At 40.7% G+C, this 21611-nt stretch overlaps 6 protein-coding genes across 6 annotated transcripts; 3 read left to right on the plus strand and 3 right to left on the minus strand.

Annotated features, from left to right (window-relative positions):
- Nucleotides 1-37: 37 nt before the first annotated feature.
- On the minus strand, nt 38-8763 carry LOC108596827 (pre-mRNA-processing-splicing factor 8). The gene is made up of 14 exons (XM_017982945.1): nt 8676-8763; nt 7857-8467; nt 7576-7791; nt 7296-7508; nt 7108-7233; nt 6412-6831; nt 6133-6350; nt 5014-6065; nt 4761-4953; nt 3964-4537; nt 3752-3902; nt 3216-3684; nt 1539-3154; nt 38-1477 (listed from the first exon to the last, which is right to left on the minus strand). Exons 2-14 carry the CDS (start codon nt 8456-8458, stop codon nt 149-151), a joined length of 7179 nt encoding a protein of 2392 aa, XP_017838434.1. The 5' UTR covers nt 8459-8467; nt 8676-8763; the 3' UTR covers nt 38-148.
- Nucleotides 8764-9283: 520 nt separating this feature from the next.
- On the plus strand, nt 9284-9829 carry LOC108595856 (uncharacterized protein F12A10.7). The gene is made up of 3 exons (XM_017981146.2): nt 9284-9407; nt 9467-9538; nt 9599-9829. The coding sequence occupies exons 1-3, from the start codon at nt 9399-9401 to the stop codon at nt 9818-9820; spliced, it is 303 nt and encodes a 100-aa protein (XP_017836635.1). The 5' UTR covers nt 9284-9398; the 3' UTR covers nt 9821-9829.
- A 587-nt stretch (nt 9830-10416) lies between these two features.
- LOC108595860 (protein zntC) lies at nt 10417-11037 on the minus strand. The gene is made up of 2 exons (XM_017981151.2): nt 10939-11037; nt 10417-10842 (listed from the first exon to the last, which is right to left on the minus strand). The coding sequence occupies exons 1-2, from the start codon at nt 10948-10950 to the stop codon at nt 10495-10497; spliced, it is 360 nt and encodes a 119-aa protein (XP_017836640.1). The 5' UTR covers nt 10951-11037; the 3' UTR covers nt 10417-10494.
- Nucleotides 11038-11845: 808 nt separating this feature from the next.
- On the minus strand, nt 11846-15166 carry LOC108596921 (ornithine decarboxylase antizyme). The gene is given in 4 exon segments (XM_017983139.2): nt 11846-12712; nt 12784-12835; nt 12837-13002; nt 14852-15166. Coding segments are annotated over 4 exon segments (783 nt in total). The 5' UTR covers nt 14893-15166; the 3' UTR covers nt 11846-12188.
- On the plus strand, nt 13078-14845 carry LOC108596922 (small nuclear ribonucleoprotein Sm D3). Its single transcript, XM_017983140.2, has 2 exons — nt 13078-13828; nt 13904-14845. Exons 1-2 carry the CDS (start codon nt 13510-13512, stop codon nt 14044-14046), a joined length of 462 nt encoding a protein of 153 aa, XP_017838629.1. The 5' UTR covers nt 13078-13509; the 3' UTR covers nt 14047-14845.
- A 3758-nt stretch (nt 15167-18924) lies between the features above and the next one.
- Nucleotides 18925-20965, plus strand: LOC108595074 (gastrulation defective protein 1 homolog). The gene has a single exon (XM_017980222.2). It carries the CDS (start codon nt 18943-18945, stop codon nt 20890-20892), a length of 1950 nt encoding a protein of 649 aa, XP_017835711.1. The 5' UTR covers nt 18925-18942; the 3' UTR covers nt 20893-20965.
- Nucleotides 20966-21611: the final 646 nt, after the last annotated feature.

Here is a 21611-nt window from a genome sequence, read left to right on the forward strand (position 1 = left end):
TATGAAAGTTAATCGGCTTTGTTTTTATTATTTGTATAGCAACATTTTTAACGAGACAGGCTTATAGAAATTGTTTTTTATGTACTTAGAATCTAAAAGGTCTAAAAAAATTGTACAATAATTTTTCACAATTCTTTTTGTTAAGTTTTTACGCATAGACATCTTCACGATCCGCACCGGCGCCTTCGCCGCCATCCTCGAGGTTTGAGAATAGCAAGAAATGCGATGTGCGATGCAATTCGTGATAAAATTCCTTCGGATTGGCCAATTGCAGTTCGTACTTCATATTAGGATCATGTCGCACACCCATGAAATTGTAATTCCAACTGCTCTGCGCGGGCACCATAAAGAAGCCCAGGAACTTATTCGACAGCAGCATTTGCACGCGTTCGTAGTGCGAGGGCAGATAGCCCTTGGGATTGTTGCCCTTGTCCGTGTTTTTGGAGCCCCATTCAAAGCCCGAAGGCGTCAATTTGTAGGCAGTCAGTGAGCAGGAGCCCGGCGTAAAGGAGCATGTAATGACAATTGTCTTCTCGCCATCCCAATTGGAGTTCTCCTGCATGATTTTGGCATGTGTGGTGATATCCTGGGGCGACAACTGCGGCAGCTCATTGGGTTGTGTGTGTATCCAGCCCAATGGCTCCATATCCTTGAGATACTGATGCGTGGGCAGAGCATTGGGCAAATTGATGGTCTGATGTGTGCCCCACTGTGGCGGCATAACAATGCAGCGTATTTCCTTCACCTGTGGATTGTCCGGCGGACTAACGCCATACAAATAGCCCGCAATCTGTGCACGCAAGTCCGATATGGTCACAAACTTCTTCAATATGTTCTTAGGCAATATATAAGTATAGCCTGTTTCCTTGATATCGTCCGAGCTCACATAAATGTGATTCGTACGCAAATGCAAATTTGTAGCTGAAATAGCGCGCACACGCCATTCAGTCTTGGAGCTGAAGGTTTGCGTTTCGTAGTTGGAGGTAGTTGAGGTAATGATCTCATCACCATGCTTGTTGGTGGTGCGTGTTGTTGTTGCCGTCAGTTGATTTTGCTCCTTGGTCTGTTTCTCAATCTCGGCTATTTGTTGACGCTGCGCCGATGGCGCACTGATCTCCATGCCCAGTATAATGTCACGAATTTCCGACTGCGTTAGGGAGGCAACGTTCACATTGTTCTTCTTGCCATAATCGGCAAGGATAAGATCCTTTAGCTGCACTTCCACCTTGATCCATTCCTCGTCCGTTAGCGTGGGCCAAATATGATGCGCCTCCGTTATGGTTGTCTTATCCGGCTTGAGTATAATCTTAGTGCGCTCCGTGTTGACATGCAGAGCGCGCAATATCAGAATGAGACGACTGAAGGCGGTGTAGGATGAAATGGTTTTGAGCCAATCGTCATAAAGATTAAACAGCACCATTTGAGGCTCTGTGGCTTTGAGGATTAAATCGCCAAACTTCTCTACTTTTAGGCAGGCCTATGAAGCAAATAAAACATTAGTTTTTTAAATAAATAATATTTAAGGACTTCTTATTTACCTGGAATGGCAATTGCAGCTCGGAGCCCTTGATGACAATGTTGGGGAAATCCAGTAAATGCACTTCAAGTGGATCCAACATGCCCTTGCGTGTGACAATAATCTGTTTGGGCTGCTCCTCCACGGGCAACGAGCGAATCAACGCCGCCACTTCCTCAGCTGTCTTCCATTTGGCCAGTTGACCCAAACGTTTCTGTCCCGCCCACACCGACGTGTGGATTATCTTAAGGAACAACTGTCCAGTGCGCGGATTAAATATGAAAATGGCGCCGTTAATTGGCTTTGTGGTTAGATTGCCCTCAAATGTCTTGTGTATGGTGACACGATAGACATTGGTGTCATCCACGAACCAAATGATTTGATTGGAGAACAATTCACCATAGTTCTGAGAGCTGAGATACGGCTCGGTGGGTTCCGAGGAGTACAACTGCAGAGCTTTGCGTATGCGTTCGCGCAACACATAGAGCGCTGGATTGGCTTTCATTATCTTGGCCATGGCTTGCTGTATGAGTGTCTTGCAGCCTGGGAACCAATTGCCGTAGGCCGAGTGCAGATTGTAGGCCAGATCGATGGCTATGAGCACACCCGTGGGCGAGGGATAGATGGACATATTGTCTGTGGTATAATCGAGAAACTTGGCACGCGCATAGCGCTCCACATCGTGCGAATCGTAATCTCCCCAACGCAGCTGTATGTCCAGCCAATACTTTTGTGTTGTGGTATTATCCATGGTGTCCTTTGTATCAGCCAGCAGCGAAGGCCGTGACACATTCCACTTGTAGGCAGGGAAAAGTAATATATCTGCACAGGATGAGTTCATTTTGTAGGATTTACGTGGATGTATTGTTTCCTTTTGCACTGTTTCAATCTCTAGTGCATCCAGTTCCTGATCAAACACCTGACACAAATCCATAACAATAGACTCGTGTATCTTTTGCCACAAATGCGCACGGAAGATCTGTATAAGCGAAATCTTTAGCGTTGGAATTTTGCCATGCATGAATATGCCCGTCAGATCCAGCTGCACCTGGAAACCCACGTAGACATTGGCGCGATTGATCGTTGGTGACCACCACAAGGTGAAACGACGATTGGGTATTTGATTCAAACCCGAACGCTGTGCGTTGGTCAGCTTCTTGTATTTCATGGACTCCTCAAAGCCGGACGCCTTCTCCCAGAACAGACCTTCCCAGGTGGGGAAATAGGTGCCCTTGAAGAGGGTGTGCTCCAGTATGCCCTCCACACCACCAAGCGCTTGTATCATATCTGTGCGATAATTGTTTAGATTCCACAGCTTGCCGTCATGACGCTGATGTGTCCACCAGAAGGGATTCTGTTTGAGCACTTGATACTGTTTGAACTCGGTACGTATGCGCCAGCCCTTGTCATAGGCCAGTGTATGGCGATCCTTTTGAAACAGCGTATTGATTCGCGGTATACCACGATCCCAGCTGTCCTCCAAATCCTCCAGCGTCAAACGACGATTCTGTGCATTTGCCTCTTGACGTTTCAAAGCGTACTCGGCCCACACACGCTGCGAGTCAATAAACTCACTCTCCCAGGGCTGTATATAGCGATACAGATTTGGTATAAGCTGATCCTCATCATGCGACATGCCTAAAAAAAAAAATAAAAACAAATTAGTTTCTCGTAGACTTATATTGAAGTCACAACTAACCGGAGCGGAAATGCGTTATGCCCACATCCGTCTGCTTTGACCAGCGCAGATCCGACTGTGGTATGAGCACGTGACCCATGCTCAACATGCCAAGTCCACCCAATTCTTTGGGTGTATAGAACACCACGGGCGGGAAACGCGAAGGCATTTTCGAGTTCAAGCCAATCTTTATACGCGTTTGTATTTTATTCTCGCACTTGACCAGCAAATCCAGCAGCTCCTGTGTATTTACCACAGCCTCGCGGAAATAGGTCATCAAACCAATCAAAGCCGTATTCCATTTATTCACGATCTTTGTAAATGTCGTCGAGCCGGAGGCCATCAATATTTGACGCACACGATTATGGAAGCGTCCCAGCGACTCATCATCTACACGCAGGAAACACTGTGCTGTGCGCTCCTTGGTGATTTCATTCTGCAAATTCCAAACGCCATCACGATGCGTAAACTCCTCATTCTGCGTGCGACACTGTAAATGTAAAAAGAAAATAACATTATTAACTGCACTATGTTGGCCAATTGGCAGTTAAAGGAACCTTGGGCAAGATGCGACACTCAAAGCCGCTCATGTTGAAGAGCAGATTTGGATTGTCCTTGGAATAGACGGAAACAAATGTGTTCTCCCAGCCTATAGTAGTCACTGAACGTGGCAGGCGATTTTTAATGTCCCAAAAGACGGCGCGACCGCTGAAAAAAATATATTTAATTAGTTACAAACACCAAAGTAAAGCAATATGTGGAAACCCACAGATTAACGTCGTGCTTCATCAAACGCATGCGTGCATCACGTGGCCAGCACTTTTTGTTATTATATCCCACAATATTCTCATTATTGGGATCCGGGTGCTCGGTCAAGTAGCGTTGAATCAAATCACGCGCCTCCTCAGCTGAGAACCTAAAGAACAAGTGTATGCGATCTACATAGCGACAATAGAGTCGTATGGGATGCGCTGTCTCAGTAACTGCATCTTGGAATGTGAGAAAATCGTTGGGCATTTGGGGTGGACCAGCCATTTCACTTGAACGATGCAGGCCCAACACCAACAGATCCAACACCAATCCATAGTATTGTGTTATAAACGATGAGAACTGCAGACCACGTATGATGCCATAACTGTTTGTATGATTCATGTCCTTGTAGTTTATAACCACGTTATTTTTGGCGGTCATGTAATCTGCTATATTATGATCCACAATGAGACGCAGCAAACGATTAAGCAGCGTTAAATCAATCTTCTCGTAAAGCTTTTCAAAACGTGACTCGAGCAGCACATTGCATTCTCCCTCGCCCACATCCCAGACTTCTTGTAGATTATTGATGCCTGAAAAAAAAAAAGAATTATTGTTAGCAAATCAGCAGTTTCCAAGTTCTAATTGCCATTTCACACAGAAGTCACAGTTGCTTTAATGTCGCACTTTGAGCGTGAGGTTTGCAACAAGGGGATGGAATCCAAAGCAAATCGCATTGCCACAAATCACACGCACACAATGCGCACAGTATGAACATAAGTATCTAAAAAGGATTCATTTCAGATTGACTTCTACCTTGACACCATTTATAAGCCAGCAGCGGTGGTGGTTCTGTATCGCTGGGCTTGATCCAGGGCGGAAACAGGCGCCGCTTATCAGCTTCATACCACAGATACTGATCCAAGTAGGCATCAGTAATCTTCTCCAGCGGTTCCACTTCATAGACGGGTATCAAATGGCTATACAAATCCATAAACTCAATGCCCACCTAAAAAGATTTACAGAATTTGCTATTATGTTTACTAAAAATAACAAATTGAATACAAACCTCTTTGAAGGCGCGCTGCGTGAGCAAATGACGCTTGATGCGTGACAATGCCTCGTGCGGATTGTCATAGGCCTGCTCAATGAGTCCCAGCTCCTCACGCTGACTTTGATTTAAACGCGACTTGACGCTGTACGCCTCCTTGAGGCGCTCCAAGGCTAGAATAAGCAGCTTAGTGTCGTGCTTATAGGAAAGTGGTGGAAAGGGTATGGGAGCAAAGCGACGCGATTCCAGCCAATGCACTGTTGTTGTATATATGGCTACGGCCTCCTCGGGCGATATATAGGGTCCATCCTTGAGGTAGTTGTGTTGTCGCTCTTGTTCTGCCTTCAAATAAAGACGTGTCAAACGACCCAAATTCTTTTTGCACACAGTCTTGTCCACAGTGGCGCCACGACGTATGCGCTCTCGATTATAGTGCGCCGTATTTGTCCACCAATCGGCCTTCATCTTAACATAACGCAATATCATATTCTCTATGGGTATAGGCAATCCCGGCACCTTCCAGGGTATGTTGGCTTTCCAGCAACGCCAAGCTTCGGATAAATGCTGCAAAATGGTGCGCGCTTTATTCTGCTTAATGCCCTCCGGCATCATGTCCACAATGTCGTGCATGACTGAGGCGCGCAACTCCAAGTCGAAATGTGATTCCACACGCTGTTTGGTAACCGTCTTGGCCACACCCTTTGAGTGTCTGCCCTCGAATTGACGAGACAGCAGATTGCCCAGCCAGCGTTCCAACAACGGTGTAATGCCGCGCATAAAGAATAACCAAACACGCCAGCCTGGCGCCCAAAAGCCACAGCCTGGTCCTTTACCCACAGGTCCCGTATTGAAACGATAATAAATGAGATGCTTCAAGTCCTTGCACATTCGTATCTGTCTCATCAACTTGTACTTGTAGCGATACATGCCCGTCAGTTGTCCCACATGCGCAAATATATACTGCAAACCATCGGCCAGCTGAAAGGCGTCTACATTATTCAGACGATACTGCACATGGGAGTCAATAATCAACTTGGTTAAGCGCAGTATTTCACGACACAAATGGAAAGCTAAAAGGGCAGCAAAAGAGAACGTTAAACAATTGTATACATTTCAATTGACTGTAGTAGTTGTTACCATTGCCGAAACGCGACTTTTTACGTTCCTTGGTAGTCAAAGTCTTGACGGGCTTCAGATTAAAGTTATAGTCCAAATGCAGATAGTTTAGATTCTTTCGATGTATCAGCAAGTTCAGCATATTATAGCCTTGGCGACAAACTTGCAAGCCAGCCTCCACCCAATCCAATGTGGTTGTCTGAAAGAACTTGGTGGCCTTGAAAGAACGGAACAGATAACTGCAACAAAATGGTGGATAGTTAAATAAAAATTAAACAATTTGATTAACATTTAACTAACCGTTTCTTTTGTGGCTTTGGCTTACGATGCTTTAGCGCATTGAGCACATAGTACTTAAGCAGCTTTTGGTAGCTAACGCGCACCTTAACCGGGTGACCAGGCGGACAGTGCTCCTTGTACCAGCACTTGACTAGCGGCACATCAATAGCGCGTCTCGAGCGTCCGGAACGCATATTGAAAGGACGCGGCGCCCACAACAAGGCAATGCCATTGGCTGTATTATCTGTGTAGAGTGGTGTATCCTGTAGAAAAGGTTGCACGTCATCGGGCAGCGTAAAGTCCTCATCATCCTCGGGCAAAGGTTCTTGTATCTTTGAATTAGCATTACGATGCGATATGGGATTGATAAGGGGATCGAAATAAAAGGCAGGCAAATCCGGATCTTCAGTCTTAATATAGACTACGTTGGGCGTATGATACCTGCAATGAAAATATAATAATTAAATATAATTCGGGCATGCATTCCATTGCATTATAGCTGTACGCAACTATCAGCGGCTGCAACTTATGCTTTTCAGTCACAACAAACATTTACATTGCACATCCCATATAAACATAAAATCGCTAAATTTGTAGTAAGAGAGATATTTGATTACTCTAACACGATATGAAATATTGCCAACAAAGCTGAACAGTTGACAATTCTACTTCCGTGTATATTGTATCTATAAGATGCAAGTATCTACTAATTCTTACCAGCTTAGATGCACAAAGTGTGGCATATTGTTGTACAAATATGGAAACGCAATGCGATATTCGGTACGTATGGGCTGTCTTATAATAACCTTATTGATGTCATTGAATTCATTCCAGTCCTCATCACTGTAGAAAAGTAGAGTTATAAATAAATAGAAACAAGTTTGATTTATACACTTATCGCTTACCCAACATTGTGATCTTTTATTAAAGGCTCAAACTTGGGTCCACCAGGAATAGCCATGTTAAGCGCTTTGGCAGTAAAGAAACTCTTTGGATCGAACAGATAGAAAAAGTTATTGTCCACCAAGTCTGTAAGCAGCTGATTGGCCAATCTATACAGTGTAGCCAGCTGCGGCAACGACAGATTCCATTTGCGGTAAGTGGAACCATTAACAAATCTGCAAATAAATATACATATAATTTAGCAAAAGAAACTTTGTTTTGTTAGCCATAAAACAAACTTACTGCGTGTCGACCAAAGGTCTATGATCATAGAACCATTTATGTACTGCATTATCTTCATCGTTGTCCAGCTCGATTTGTATGGCTTCAAGCGGTTCCACATCTAAAACGTTATCCGCATAGTCAAGCGGCGGCTCTTCATCATCAAAGGGTGGAAAACGCATACGCTTAAAGTGACGACGATCGCGCTTTTCACGACGCATCATTATCCACATAGTGCTGCAATAAAAGAATAAAAGTATTGAGCCAAGGTCTAGTGACAAAATTGCTGGCAGACAACTTACCCCCATTGGGCTATGTAGACCGGCTCAATGACCCAAGGTATCTCATTTACAAACGTAATAGCGCCAGTAATATGATAAAGTACCTGAACATCACGAATTTGCTCCCATGGCATGGGCATGTTCTCCAGCAGTTTAAGCACCGCGTGTGGCATGTACTTCAGTGCACCCAAATATACGCGTTTATCATGACGATACTTGCGTGAGGTCATGTCACCATGATCACGTATAATTTTACGTATATGCTCCGGCGGCATGTCCTCTTTTTGTGTGTCAATGAAACCAAACTTGCGTTTCTCTGCAAAGCGTTTCGATTGCAAATGCTGCCATTTGAGCGCTTTCTCCTGTAACTTTTCTTCGGTTAATTCCGGCTTAGGTGCGGGTATTTGCCCAAGCTGCGGTTGCACTGCTGCAACGGCCGGTGGTGGCATGCCATTGGGTGGCAGTGGTGCGCCCGGTGGGGGTATCTGCTGTATTTGATTAGCCATCTGCTGCTGAGCGTGCAGTTGCACCTGCTGTGCATGGGCCGCCGCGTACGCCTGCTGCTGGGCCATCAATTGGGCGGCCCAGGCATTTGGCGGTATCAAATACGGCGGTACAGACATCGCGCAGTTCTAATCGATAAAAATAAAGGAAAAAAAAATAACACAAACACACGTTTAGTCAAAAGCACCGCACTAACGAAAAAGTAAGAAGCAGAGACAGACACTCGCCGCGTTTTGCAATTTTCACTATATGCTTTCTACAGCGGCAAGTTCAAGCCCCTCGAGCAGCTTTTGACTTTTACACTGTACAGTTTGAAATTCTGCACTATTTACATACCTAATTGAAAGTTTTTAAACACTTTTATGATGTTTTTTCACAATTTTCCGGTTTCTTTTGCAAAAACGTTTACAATGCGGCAGACATTTTATTAGCGATGGTCAATTGCTCTGTCAACATGATAGCTGACAATCGATACTTAGCGCGGCGCGCCAAGAATCGATTGTTATATGTAACATATATTGTTTTTATTTAAAAACAGCAGAATGAAAAAATCCCCAAGCAGGTTCTAATTGTAATAATCAAATCAGTGATCTGCTCAACAATTCTAATACAAGTTTATTTACCATGCTAATTATGAAGTTTTTTAGCCAATGCGTCAGCCTATTTGCTGAACGCCAAATTAGAATCTGGAAATTATGATACTGAACAACATGTTTCAATTTAAATATATATGTGTTATAGCCACTAATTAGTCTTAATTATTTTTACGTATCAACGTGAATCGGTGAATATCTTGACCCTGATATGATTATATAGTATAGTAGTGTGTAATAAACACGACTAACGACTTATCCAGAGTAATGTTTGAACAATCAATGATCATGTGCGAAATCAATCTCCAGCTTTTTTGCGCACTATAAAAGAACTTAGCCAAGCCGCTCGGAATCACAGTTCCTCAATAACAACGATTCTAAACAGAACACGGGCCCACAAAAGGCGTTAATTAGGTAAAAAGAAAAAAAATTCCAAGACTGTGAAATTTCGCAAACAATATTTACAATGGCCAAGGTACTATATATTGACTTTGTAGGAAACGTTCAATTATTTAACTGTGTCCCCAATTTTAGCTCTTGATAACATTTCTATGCGCAGCTGTCCTAATTTGTGTATTTACACCAAACCAAGCAGCTCCAGCTGAGGTAAACATAAAAATTGATTGATTCTTAACAAATCAATTCTAACTTATACTATTTTTATAGAGCTTGCAAGCCGATGCAGAGGTCGATGACCTTTCCACTGCCGACAGCGTGGGTATTGGATACTATAGCCCATATGGCTCTTATCCTTATTACGGTGGTGGGGGTGGGTATAAATACGGAGGATACGGAGGCGGCTATGGATACGGAGGCGGATACGGATATGGCGGCTATCGTGGATACGGACGCTACTATCGCCGTCCAATCTATCCAGTTTGGGGCTAAAAATAAAAGCTAAGACAGGACTTAAGGACCATCAAACAATAAGAATTTAGACTAACAACTGCATGTAACTACGTATATACTAATAAACAAATAAATTATGCACTACAAATTAAAATATTTAAGAAATTTAATTAAATATAAGATAGATTTGCTTGGTGACGCAGGTAAAGTAAATTAAGTTGCATAAAGGCGGCTTGAGAAACCTTTAACCCATATCTTTAAACTCATTTCTCTTTTAACTGTTGACTGTGTTAGCTTAGGTAAGTCTGTAGTAGCCCTATGACGTCAGTAATGTTTTTGACCCCACAGCAATTAGCACCGGGCGGACACAAACACGTACAAAACTTTATTATTATTTACAATTTTGGCAACACTTGAGTAATCTTGAAAACCGGCTTACAGGCCAAATTGTTAAGGTATTTCAAAGAAATTGAAATAATTATGCGACCAGACGCATTGAAGGAAATGTGTAAGAGCATGTGGAACTAAAAGCTGAAACTTCATTGTTTTAACGACACACACGCCTCACATATAAAGTTTATAAGAAAGATCATCAGCTAAACATGCTTTTATGTTTTCCGTACAATGTTGACTTTTGTGTTTTGGCAAAAACCACTTTTAATACATATTAAATAGAGTTTACAATCAGTTTAAAATAAATGCAGCTTCACATTCTAGTGATGGCCGTGACCGCCATGTCCATGCACATGACCATGCTTCTTATGCGACTTGCTCTTCCTTAAACGCTGCTGATGCTTTGTGCCCTTGTCGGTTTTGGCGCCCTTTGGTGCCTTGTGGCGTCTTCCTTTGTGCTTCGCCTTGGAATCGTGCGGTTTCAATGCAACGTGTCTAAAGTGATTTTTATCTTCATCACTGTGCAGCTGCGGGGTAATATGTCCGGCTGCATGTTCCTTGTGCTCGGCCAAGGACGAGGAATGTTGGTGCCTGTGGTGTTTGTGCTGCTCATCAACATTTTGAGAAGCCAGCACAACTGCGCACAAAATTGTTGCAATGATAAATACCTAAAGCAACCAAAACAAATTATTTTTATAGGGCAAAGAATGATATCAGCTGTCAATAGCTAAATGGATAAGATAACAATATCGATCCTCACTCACCGCTTTCCACATGATAACTTCAATTGAGACTTTGCTTTACAATATCGCCGTGTAAACGCTTCAGCTTTCAAATGTCGACTGATTTCGGAAACTCTTCCGCTGCTGTTTATAACGTTATCTTTTTATATGACTGGATTCAGTACACTCTATATTAAAAATACATTTATGTACGTGCGAGTAAGCCATATCATCACTATATATGTATGTATACATTGTACATAAGTCTCAGCTTGCGCCATTTTATCGCCCATTAATTTAAGCACAAAAAAAAAAGCGACCACTCAGTGCTTATGTATTTTCTATTACTAAGCTTTAATTAAAGTTGGCTTACAGCAAAGATTGACAGTGGACAAGACCTAAAGCACAACTGCGTACCTATATAAAAGCCCAGGATATTAAAAAAATGTAACACTTGGTTGTATCAATGATTTTATTATAGAATTAAATTGAAAAAAAAATAATATAAAATGAACAAAAATTAGATAAGCGCTTAGCTTATTAGTTGCTGTGTGTTTCCATTTAATCTATTGGTTTTTACCCTTTATCTATTATATTGAATATATTTCTATATATGTAAAATACGCATATGTTTGCTTGCTATAGTTGTATTAGTTTATTATATAAATATGTAGGTTGCTTTGCGAATGCTCCGTTTCATTACCTCCAAAGTTTACAAATTTGAATAAAGTAAATGATTATACTTGAAATACATATGTGGGATATAAGAAAAAACATTCTGTGTTTGGGAATAATATGTAAATAGATACAATATGTCTTGAATATAAAGAAAAGAAAAATTATATGAAAAAAGGAATACATAATATAAACATAAATAATGGTTATTGAAATATTTCACAAATAAACTTAATGTTATTACAATTTTTTTTTACGTTTTTCAATCATTTTATATTTTTTTTTTTGTATATTTTTATATTTTTTTAGTTGGATATATATATGTTGTGTAGTTTTACGACAAATTTAAGCTTGCTCTTAACGTGGCTAACGCAGTTGTTATATATGCGGAAAAAACTACAAGATAAAGACGCGTTGACAAACGATTTGCTGGATAATTAGATAATTTTCATTGAACACATTGGGGTCAATATGTCAGCTACTGCGGTTATTCGATTAACTACTGATTGTTGATTTTTATAAATAGTGTTGAAACTTTGATTAATAAATTTACTTCTGTATGTTTTTATCTGTTTATCTTTCGACGCAAAACTATTGCCAACGCTAGCGTCCTCGTTCTACTCCTCGATGGTGTATAGGAAATAGTAATTTTCGTTATCGTTGATGGCAGCTGGTGGTGCCTTCGGTGATTTTCTCGACAATGGCTCAAATCCCATGAAGAGGAATGCCTCGATTAAACGAGCGCATTCCGGCTGATCCTTTTTCATTACCATAACAATGCCGTCCACCTCAAGTTTGTCCTCAGCAAATTCCAAAAGAGAGATGAAGGTCTCCTTAGAGCCAGCTGGGGGCAGATCCTTGGGAAAGACAACATACAAGATGTTGTTGTTTGGGTTCAAAATCGTCATCCAATTAGTAGACTGGTCCTCGGTGACGTGCAATTTGATGGAAATTTGCACCGGTTGGTCGTGCAGCAAGATCTGGCGCAACACCTCCTGGCAATCATCCTCAGAGCACAACGAGTGAATGTCGTGCGAATCCGTATCGGAGTATACCGACGACGAAGACGATGATGAAGCCCGAGAGCTGGCCTCGTACAAGCTGCCACCAGCCGAGTCGACCGAAGACTTACGGCTGCAGCCTAAATGAACAAATTAAAAAAAAACACTAAGCAATTAAAATTTCCGAGTCTCTTAAATTATTTGTGCTAACCCGTTAAGAGCGATGCCCTATCGTGATCTGTTCTGTGGTGGACAGGGACATCAGGACCACCACAGAGGCCCTACGCCGAGAGAGATGCGGTAGGACTCCGATGACATGTTGGTGGCGCAAGACGAAGTCGAGATGGTACGGAGCTTGCTATCAGCACATCCAGCTACTCCGCTATCATTAAAATCTCTTCTAACGAAGCTACTACTAAATTTTGGGTCGCTGTAAAAGAGAATCAAATTTTATTAAGTATTTGAAGCCCTCCCAGAAATGCCTGTCGATTTTGTAGTACCAAAGCATTTTATTTATATTGATGGCTAGAAACTTGTTAGTTGAAATACGCAATAGCTTATGAGGAAGCTTGTTGGTTGAACAGAAAAACGTGAATAGCTCTTATCGACGATAAGAATCCAATTAAATACAATTTTATGACGCAGTGGTTTTTTATTTTCAAAAGATTATAATGTTTATAAAGATAACGCGCCAGGCTATCTCAAAATAATCGTTACACCAACGCGACGATAACGATAACATGTTTAGGCATCGTCGTGCCGAAATACAACTCTGGGCTCACGCAGACTTTTTCACGACAACATGGCGGCGAGACTCACACACACACAAGCACCGGGTCACTCGTAAACGTTTGCGCAAAGAATAGACTGCAAAAATTTGCGGCGTCCAGAAAATTAATAAGTTTTGCATACTAAAGTGTAAATAAACAGTTTAAAAATGTCGATCGGTGTACCTATTAAGGTGCTGCACGAGGCTGAAGGCCACATCATCACCTGCGAGACCATTACCGGTGAGGTCTACCGCGGCAAGCTTATCGAGGCTGAAGACAACATGAACTGTCAAATGACACAAATTACGGTTACATACCGGGATGGGCGCACTGCCAATTTGGAAAATGTTTATATTCGCGGCTCAAAGATTCGTTTTCTCATACTGCCCGACATGCTTAAGAATGCGCCGATGTTTAAAAAGCAGACCGGCAAAGGCTTAGGAGGGACAGCTGGCCGCGGCAAGGCGGCAATACTACGAGCACAGGGTGAGTCAGGAAAACATTTTAGATGCATATTTTCTTTGTGCTAATCTGAGTGCTTGAATGTTTTTTTATGTGCAGCACGTGGTCGAGGCAGAGGCACTGGTCCACCCGGTGGTGGAGGACGAGGCGGCGGCGGTGGACCCCCGGGTGCTCCTGGAGGCGGTGGACGCGGCGCCTGGCAAGGCGGTCCTACTGGCGGACGCGGTCGCGGCGGCTTGTAAACTGAACGCGATTACTACGACTATCATAAGTTAAGGGCAATATTTTTAGTGGGCGGGCGCAAACAAAATGTACTATGTTGAAAATTTAAATACACGAACGGAAAACTTAGCTGCTTCTGATTCTGCCTGTAAGAAGAGATGCCCAGCACCGAATTAAATGGACAAGCTACAATACATCATATAATAGTAATCATGTAGAAAACGTCGCTCTTCGAATATTATACAAAGAGAGCAATTCCATGACAGTATTAAAATGAATTTAAACTTGACTGTCGACGGATAGCTCTCTTCATTTCGCTATTCGGAAAAAGGATCTAATTCTAATGGGAAGACAATTGACAAGCACTAGCAAGTGTAAGACAAATGACAAGTTAGTTAGTTAGCGTAACGGTCGAATATCATACAAAGAGAGCAATTCCATGACAGTATTAATAAAAAATAGCTGGACTGTCGATGGACAGCTCTCTTTATTCACTTATTCGCTTTGTCGTATAAAGACGGCGGTTAATAAACACACAAAAAAGGAGGACACAACACAGACAAATACGCTACGTATGCCGGGTCGGCGTTATACTATATAGTAAGTATTACGTACATACATATGAATGTATATAGTCGATGGCAGCTGAAAAACAAACTGCGCAATTGGCAAACGCTTTCAAATTGAGAGCGCTTTTTAAAAGAGACAAGAGTCTGATGAGCAGGATGGTCTTTAATAAGTGGCAATTGAGTAAATCGATGGCACGTGCAAAATATGAAGTATGTGTGTTGTATGTACATAACTTGGATGTTAAACATCACCTACCCTAGTTGCATTCCTGCTTGCTGCATTGCCTGCTGTTGCATCTTGGCGCTCGCCAGTTATTTGTATAGATGTGTGTATATATAAATAGTATATGCAAAGCAAATATCACAGTAACGTTTTCTCCCCTGTCTGTTGCTCAGTGTCTTTGTGTTAATTAGGTTATCACAGTTTGTTTTACGCTTAAAAAATGTTCTAGACGTTTACATCGAAAAGTCTTTCAACACAGTTTTGTTGTGCGTGTTTGTTTTTGTTTTCTTTATAATAATTTAGATAAAGCTTTTTTCCCGTTGCCGAGGTGCAGCGTTGAGCGTTTGACTGCCAACTGACGACATTAGTACGGCGCAGGCATAATTTATTTAAAAAAAAAAAAAATAAACTCAAGATTTAGTCTCAGTTGTGTATGTTTGCGTGTACACTTAGACACAATAGACAATCATATAACGGCCCAGATACAAACAAACAAACTAGTACAGTTGGCACCTGTTTTTGGGCATATTTTTGAAAACAAGTACCAAAGGTAATAAACAAAGTGTGCTGCAATAGGCATGTAAAAGCTAAAATAGCAAAAAAAAAAAAAAATACAAAACAAGTGTCATAAACAGAAATGATATGCATACATATATACTAACTGCATTTGCATCGCCGCTATAATAGACAGAGCAAACTCGGTAATGCGGCCAAGTCACAAAACAACAATTTGTCATATTGTTGAACACTCTCGCAAGGATTGTCCCTTTTAAATGTCGAATGAAAATTTAATAATTCTATTGAAGGAATTTAAAACTAGAGTTGCTCGTAGTACATATATTTTGTTTTGCTCAATATTTTTTATGAGCACTTAAGAACAAAATTAGAAAGGGTTATAATTAGATGCATAATCTAAAGAAACTCACTTGTGGAATTATCACGTTTAGCTAATAATACCGACTATTGAGATTGTACTGTAAAAATAGTATACATATCTATAAACAGATACATATGTATGCACATACGTAGATTCTTTGTCGAGTTGTTTACTTAACAAATTAATTTATTGGCCGTGCTAAGGCTCACATACTATAATTAATTCTTTATATGTACAAAGTGCATATGTACATACTACTACATACAATCATATTTGCACACATACGAATGCAGGAAATTAGTTATTGTTGTACTAAATACATTGCATATACTTTTCATATGAACCACGTGCGCTATGCCAAAAATAAAACAAAAACACACGCATATGCATGTGAGTATAACAACCAATCAATAAACTAGATTATAGCTTAAAGCAGCCAAAAATAAAATCGATGAATGACAATGCAAATAATAATAACGGTTCATGAATGTGTGGGTGCCTGACGTGCTGTCTGTGTGTTAAAATACCACAATACACATTTTTAGCATGTGATTAAAAATATCTACAGTAAACGCCATATAGTGGCGCCAGGTGTATCTAATCTACAATGTAGATTAAAATAAATTATATAAAGCAGCGTGTATGATTTAAATATCACACTATTGTACTAACATTTATTTTCTAATTAATTTGTGTTTTCTTTATTGCCAGTGCCTGCTGTAAAAAACAAATCGTCTGTATTAAATATGCGCACGTTTTGCACCGCGCTTTGAAGTTCAAAGCTTATGCGAATTTTATGAATCATACACATGTAAAAATATGGCCTAATAAATAACGTAGATTTTATGTGTTTATTGCTTAGCTACAGCTATTTTTTTCTTGTACGCCTTGAATTTAATGACTTGCCACCGAGTGCCAGGAACAAATAATCTTATTTTGATAAGACAGTTGAATTATTCTTTTTTATCTCTGGTCTAATGAGTGGCAATTAACATGTGTACTAGGGCCACGTAAATCTAAGCAAACATGTCTAAGATCTGCATCATAAGGAGCAGCGTTGGTAAATATTGTTTAAGTGTCAGTTGGCTAGGTATATTAGCTTTTTAAAATAAGTAAACAGTGCTTGAGCGATTAAGAAGTTAAGAATTTCATAATTTTAAACGCAAGCGATAAGATTACTGATAAACATGTTTAGCATGTCATGATTACTAAAAACGTGTATAGTATAGCCATTCTTAGACGCACAAAAAAAATGCAGCCTTAGTCAGCAATTTTAAATTGTATAGAAATCTCTCTCTCTCTCTCTCTTACACTCTTGCCGATTGACCCAATATTGAACAGCTTTTGCCTCAAGCACACACACACACATACAGATTTCTGTTTATCATGTTTGCCACACAGCCAAGTTGCAAGGCAAGTGGAATTTTCCGCTGCTTTGTAGATACACACGCACACACACTCACACTCAAACACATGATATACTCATGTATGCATGTTGTATACAAAAAGTGGCCTTTTGTTACTACTATATATTCCCAAAGCTTATTTTGCTGTTTTTTTCTTTGCAAGAATAATAATCTTTTGGTAACTTGCATTCCTTCCAAAGTTCTGCTTCACAATTGTTATTGTGGCAAAGTCAAATGGGTCGTATATATTATTCATTTTGCGCTTCATTGGTTAGTCAAAGAGATAACAACGCGAAGAGCAAACAATGCGCATTTGAAGAGAGATAAGACAAGCCAAGCCAAGCAATAAAAGTCATGGTAAATAACGGTAATTAAGCCACTGACAATATTGCTGTAAAGCAATAGCAGAAGCAGCAGCCTAGAAAGTTCCAGTCTAATCTAACAAACAAGCGAGGCTCCATTGCAGTACAATGGATATTGCTTCTCGCTTTTATGTAAATACACACACACTGTAAAATCAAGGGAAGCGAGCTAATTAAAAATTAACTACATACATTTAAATAAACAAAAAACAATACAGTTCTGTTTCACAAACACATACACAGAGTTATGCAAATACATATGTATGTTTGTATACAAGTGATGATGGTGGGGGGTTAAATGGTCAAGTCGCATATGATTTTTTTTATAAAAACGAATTCATGGAGTTGCCATATTGTTTCAATGGCATATCAGTTGCTAAATTGTTGTTAATTATTTCTCTCGCACCATAAATCAATCAAAACTAGTTTTAAGTGAAGCGAGCTTGAATTGCCAATAAATATTGTTCGCCGTTTCTCTTTTCTATTATTATTCGTCGTCAGGTCGTCACTGATGCGGAGGGTGGTGACAACCATGTTAGGGAACAAGATGGCTGCTACGAAGAGAAAAAACAAAATAAAATGTGCAAAATAAAGTAAAAAAATCTCATTTCAAAAAAGCATAATAATACTTAGTACTTCTTGAAATTAATTATTTTCTTTACCTACGTCAGTTTCTTTGTCATACCCACACAAACACACATTCTCAGTAATTATGCATATGCATGTGTGAGTGCATTGACAATTAACTCGTATGTAATACAATTTACAGTTAACGCACCATCAACGACCCGTTATTTGTTAGCATATTACCACTACGTATAACTATTTATTTACACTACAAACCATTGTTTACAACCAACAACTACTTATTTTAGCCACCAATTTTATTTTATACCGCATTCTAGTGGTACAATTGCACTATTTTAATATGTATTTTTTTTCACCACAAAATCGATTTTGCACTATTTTCTTTTCTGTATGGCACACCTAGGAGCCATTACTTACAGTTTATTATTCATGTTTGATGGCATTTTTACACTTAATGGTTGCAAATTAACGCACAAATAAACAAAACTTGGTTTATTTAGACAAAAAAAGGCTGGTTTTGCTTTCTGAAAGCTCTTGCGAAACTTAAGCACTTCCGTTTACTTTGACTGATTTTTTATAAATAACAATAATCCGATTGGAAATTATGAGCACATCTTAGCCACAATCGAAATAAATATCGTTCGCTAGTTGCAATCGTTATCTGTATGTCACACGTTGGCAGCACTGCATCTTATCTACAATCGAAAATAAAACCGTGCGAACAGAGCAGCAAGATAAATATGAGAGTGCGAGCGAGAAAAAATACGTAACAAGCGAGCAACTATCATCGACAATGATAATGTGCGCCAGTGCTGCAGATCAAGCCAAAGAAATATTATTACCACATTGTCATCCATGTAAATCCAAGCAAAACGTAAACAAAGTCGCGAAATGCAGCGCGGCAAGATCTCTTTTGGTAAAATCCAATTAAATGTAAACAAACCGCCAGCTGATGATGACAAAGAGAAGCCGGAACCAGATGCAGTTGCTGGTGGATTCAAGAAAATTGATAAGCAACAAATGATACGCCAAATTGAAGATGTGCCCGAAGATTTGGAGAGTCAACATTTGAAAGAAGTAATGGGCATTAGTGGTTTTGGGCGCAAAGCAGCTAAGGTGTTTGACATTAGCGAGCAAATAGCAAAGGCGCGAATAGTGGCACCACCCGTGCCGGAGCCGAAAGAAGGGGAGTCAGAGGAAGACGATGAAGATGTAATTGGACCACTGCCGCCAGCAACAGCAGACTCTGAGCAAAAACCGAAGCCAGAGAGTACTAAAAAGTATTCCGAAGATGCTAGAAATGCAGATGATGATGACGATGAGGAGGGCGACTCCGATTCTGGCGATGATGAGGATAACTTGGCGCGTCGTATACCCTACACACATGAAGTAAAAATGCAACATGGTTCGCGGGCAGTACTTGCACTAGCTGGTGATCCAAGCGGTGCACGTATTGTGTCTGGTTCTATAGATTATGATATGTGCTTTTGGGATTTTGCTGGCATGGACTCATCCATGCGTAGCTTTCGACAGCTGCAACCCTGCGAAAATCATCCCATTCGTGGACTTCAGTACTCGGTAACAGGCGACATGATTCTAGTTATATCAGGCAATGCACAGGCCAAGGTTTTGGATCGCGATGGCTTCGAGAAGTTGGAATGCTGCAAGGGTGACCAGTACATAAGCGATATGACGCGCACCAAGGGACATGTGGCGCAGCTCACCTCCGGCTGCTGGCATCCTTTTAACAGAGAACAGTTTCTGACCGCCGCTTTGGATGGCACACTGCGCATCTGGCAGGGATTTCGTGCCAAAGAGCAAACGCAGGTTATTAAAACACGCGCTCAAGGCGGTCTAAGAACTAATGCCGCTGCCTGTAATTATAACCGCGATGCTACGCTCATAGCTGCTGGCTGCGTTGACGGCTCCATACAGACCTGGGACACACGCAAGATGTTTGTCAACACCACACATTGTGTGCGCGACGCACATCAAAAGGGCTCCGAGATCACTTCCATTGTGTTTTCTTATGTAGGCCAGCAGCTGGCGACGCGCTCTAATGACGAAACTATGAAGCTCTGGGACTTGCGCAGCTTCAAGCAGCCACTGCACACTTGGACGAATCTGTACTCACGCTATGATACAACAGATTGCTGCTTCAGTCCCGACGATCGCATGCTGGTCACAGGTGAATCGCTGCCCAAGGGACAAGCCGAGGCACACTTGTATTTCTACAGCACTCAAAGCTTTGAGCAAGTGCAGCGCATACCAGTGGCTAACTCGCATATTATCAAGACGCTGTGGCATCCGAAACTTAATCAGCTTTTCGTGAGCTGTGGCAATGGCATCATCAAGTGCTACTATGATGAGCAGCGCAGCATACGCGGTGCTAAGCTATGCGTGGTGAAAACACATCGCAAGCGCCAGCAAATGGAACTAGTGGGCGTGTCGCAAATCATAACGCCACATGCCCTGCCGCTCTTTCGCCAAGAGAAGACACGCTCCTCGCGCAAGAAAATGGAAAAGGCGCGCTTGGATCCAGTCAAATCGAAGCGTCCTGATTTGCCAATTACCAGCGGTCAAGGTGGACGTGTGGCCAGCTCTGGCGGCACTCTCTCCTCCTATGTCATACGCAATTTGGGCTTAAGCAAGCGCGTTGATGATGATCAGGATCCACGTGAGGCTATACTTAAGTATGCCAAGGATGCAGCCGAGAATCCCTATTGGATAGCGCCTGCCTATAAGCAGACACAACCAAAGGCCATATTTTCTGAAAAGTTGCCCGCCGATGAAACTGCACCAGCCTCCAAAAAACCTAAAACTGAAACTGATGACAAGTAGAAAATAAACGTATATGTCTCTTAGAGTTGTAAGTAAATCCAATAAATATTTCAATGTCTTTTTGAACGAACGGGTTTTTAATTAAAATGAAATTTTAATGATGATGATATGAATTGATTGGAAAGCAAGTTATGCGGCTTGAAATAAGTTTTTAAAAAAAGAAATTTTAGAAACTAGTTCTTCAATCTTCAATCTCACAAAAATATGTACTGAAATTTCGCCTTTTATTTGGAACCTTTATTAAACATACTCATTACATATTACATGATTTTTGTTTTTAATTTATTGGTTGATTTGCTTTTTGTATGGGGCTTCGTATGTGTTTTGTTTTATGTATAATACTTTTACAGTTATGTTTGTATGTATGTGTGTATATATATAGTATATTTATAAGTAAGTATTAAGAGCAAATTGGTTAAACTGTCGCTCATTAACATAACGTTATGTGCAATGCATACATATATAGTATAATTTTAAATTATGCACAACTCTACTCTTTTGTTTTTCAAATTACCCAAAGACGCATAAAGGTGCTGTACATAAGAACACTAGTATATTATAATAATACATACATAGTTTTAATAAAAATCTGAAAATGTCTAGAAACATACATATATGTACTCATAAAAATATTTTCAACAATATCTAATACACTTTTAATATTAACAATATCAAAGAGAGTTTAAGTTTTTGTTTTCTAATGTTTGCAATAGTTTTGC

This window comes from Drosophila busckii, chromosome 2R, assembly GCF_011750605.1.
Source record: "Drosophila busckii strain San Diego stock center, stock number 13000-0081.31 chromosome 2R, ASM1175060v1, whole genome shotgun sequence".
Classification (NCBI taxonomy): domain Eukaryota; kingdom Metazoa; phylum Arthropoda; class Insecta; order Diptera; family Drosophilidae; genus Drosophila; species Drosophila busckii.

What these genes read in the sequence shown, in the direction of transcription:
- LOC108596827 (XM_017982945.1), bottom strand. Translation starts at nt 8,458, where the DNA reads ATGTCTGTACCGCCGTATTTGATACCGCCAAATGCCTGGGCCGCCCAA. An exon ending in ATAAAAGATCACAATGTTGG is followed by an intron (nt 7,234 to 7,295) that starts GTAAGCGATAAG and finishes ACTTTTCTACAG; the next exon opens with TGATGAGGACTGGAATGAAT. An exon ending in CACTTTGTGCATCTAAGCTG is followed by an intron (nt 6,832 to 7,107) that starts GTAAGAATTAGT and finishes TTTTCATTGCAG; the next exon opens with GTATCATACGCCCAACGTAG.
- LOC108595856 (XM_017981146.2), top strand. An exon ending in ACCAAGCAGCTCCAGCTGAG is followed by an intron (nt 9,539 to 9,598) that starts GTAAACATAAAA and finishes CTATTTTTATAG; the next exon opens with AGCTTGCAAGCCGATGCAGA.
- LOC108596922 (XM_017983140.2), top strand. Translation starts at nt 13,510, where the DNA reads ATGTCGATCGGTGTACCTATTAAGGTGCTGCACGAGGCTGAAGGCCAC. An exon ending in GGCAATACTACGAGCACAGG is followed by an intron (nt 13,829 to 13,903) that starts GTGAGTCAGGAA and finishes TTTTATGTGCAG; the next exon opens with CACGTGGTCGAGGCAGAGGC.
- LOC108595074 (XM_017980222.2), top strand. Translation starts at nt 18,943, where the DNA reads ATGCAGCGCGGCAAGATCTCTTTTGGTAAAATCCAATTAAATGTAAAC.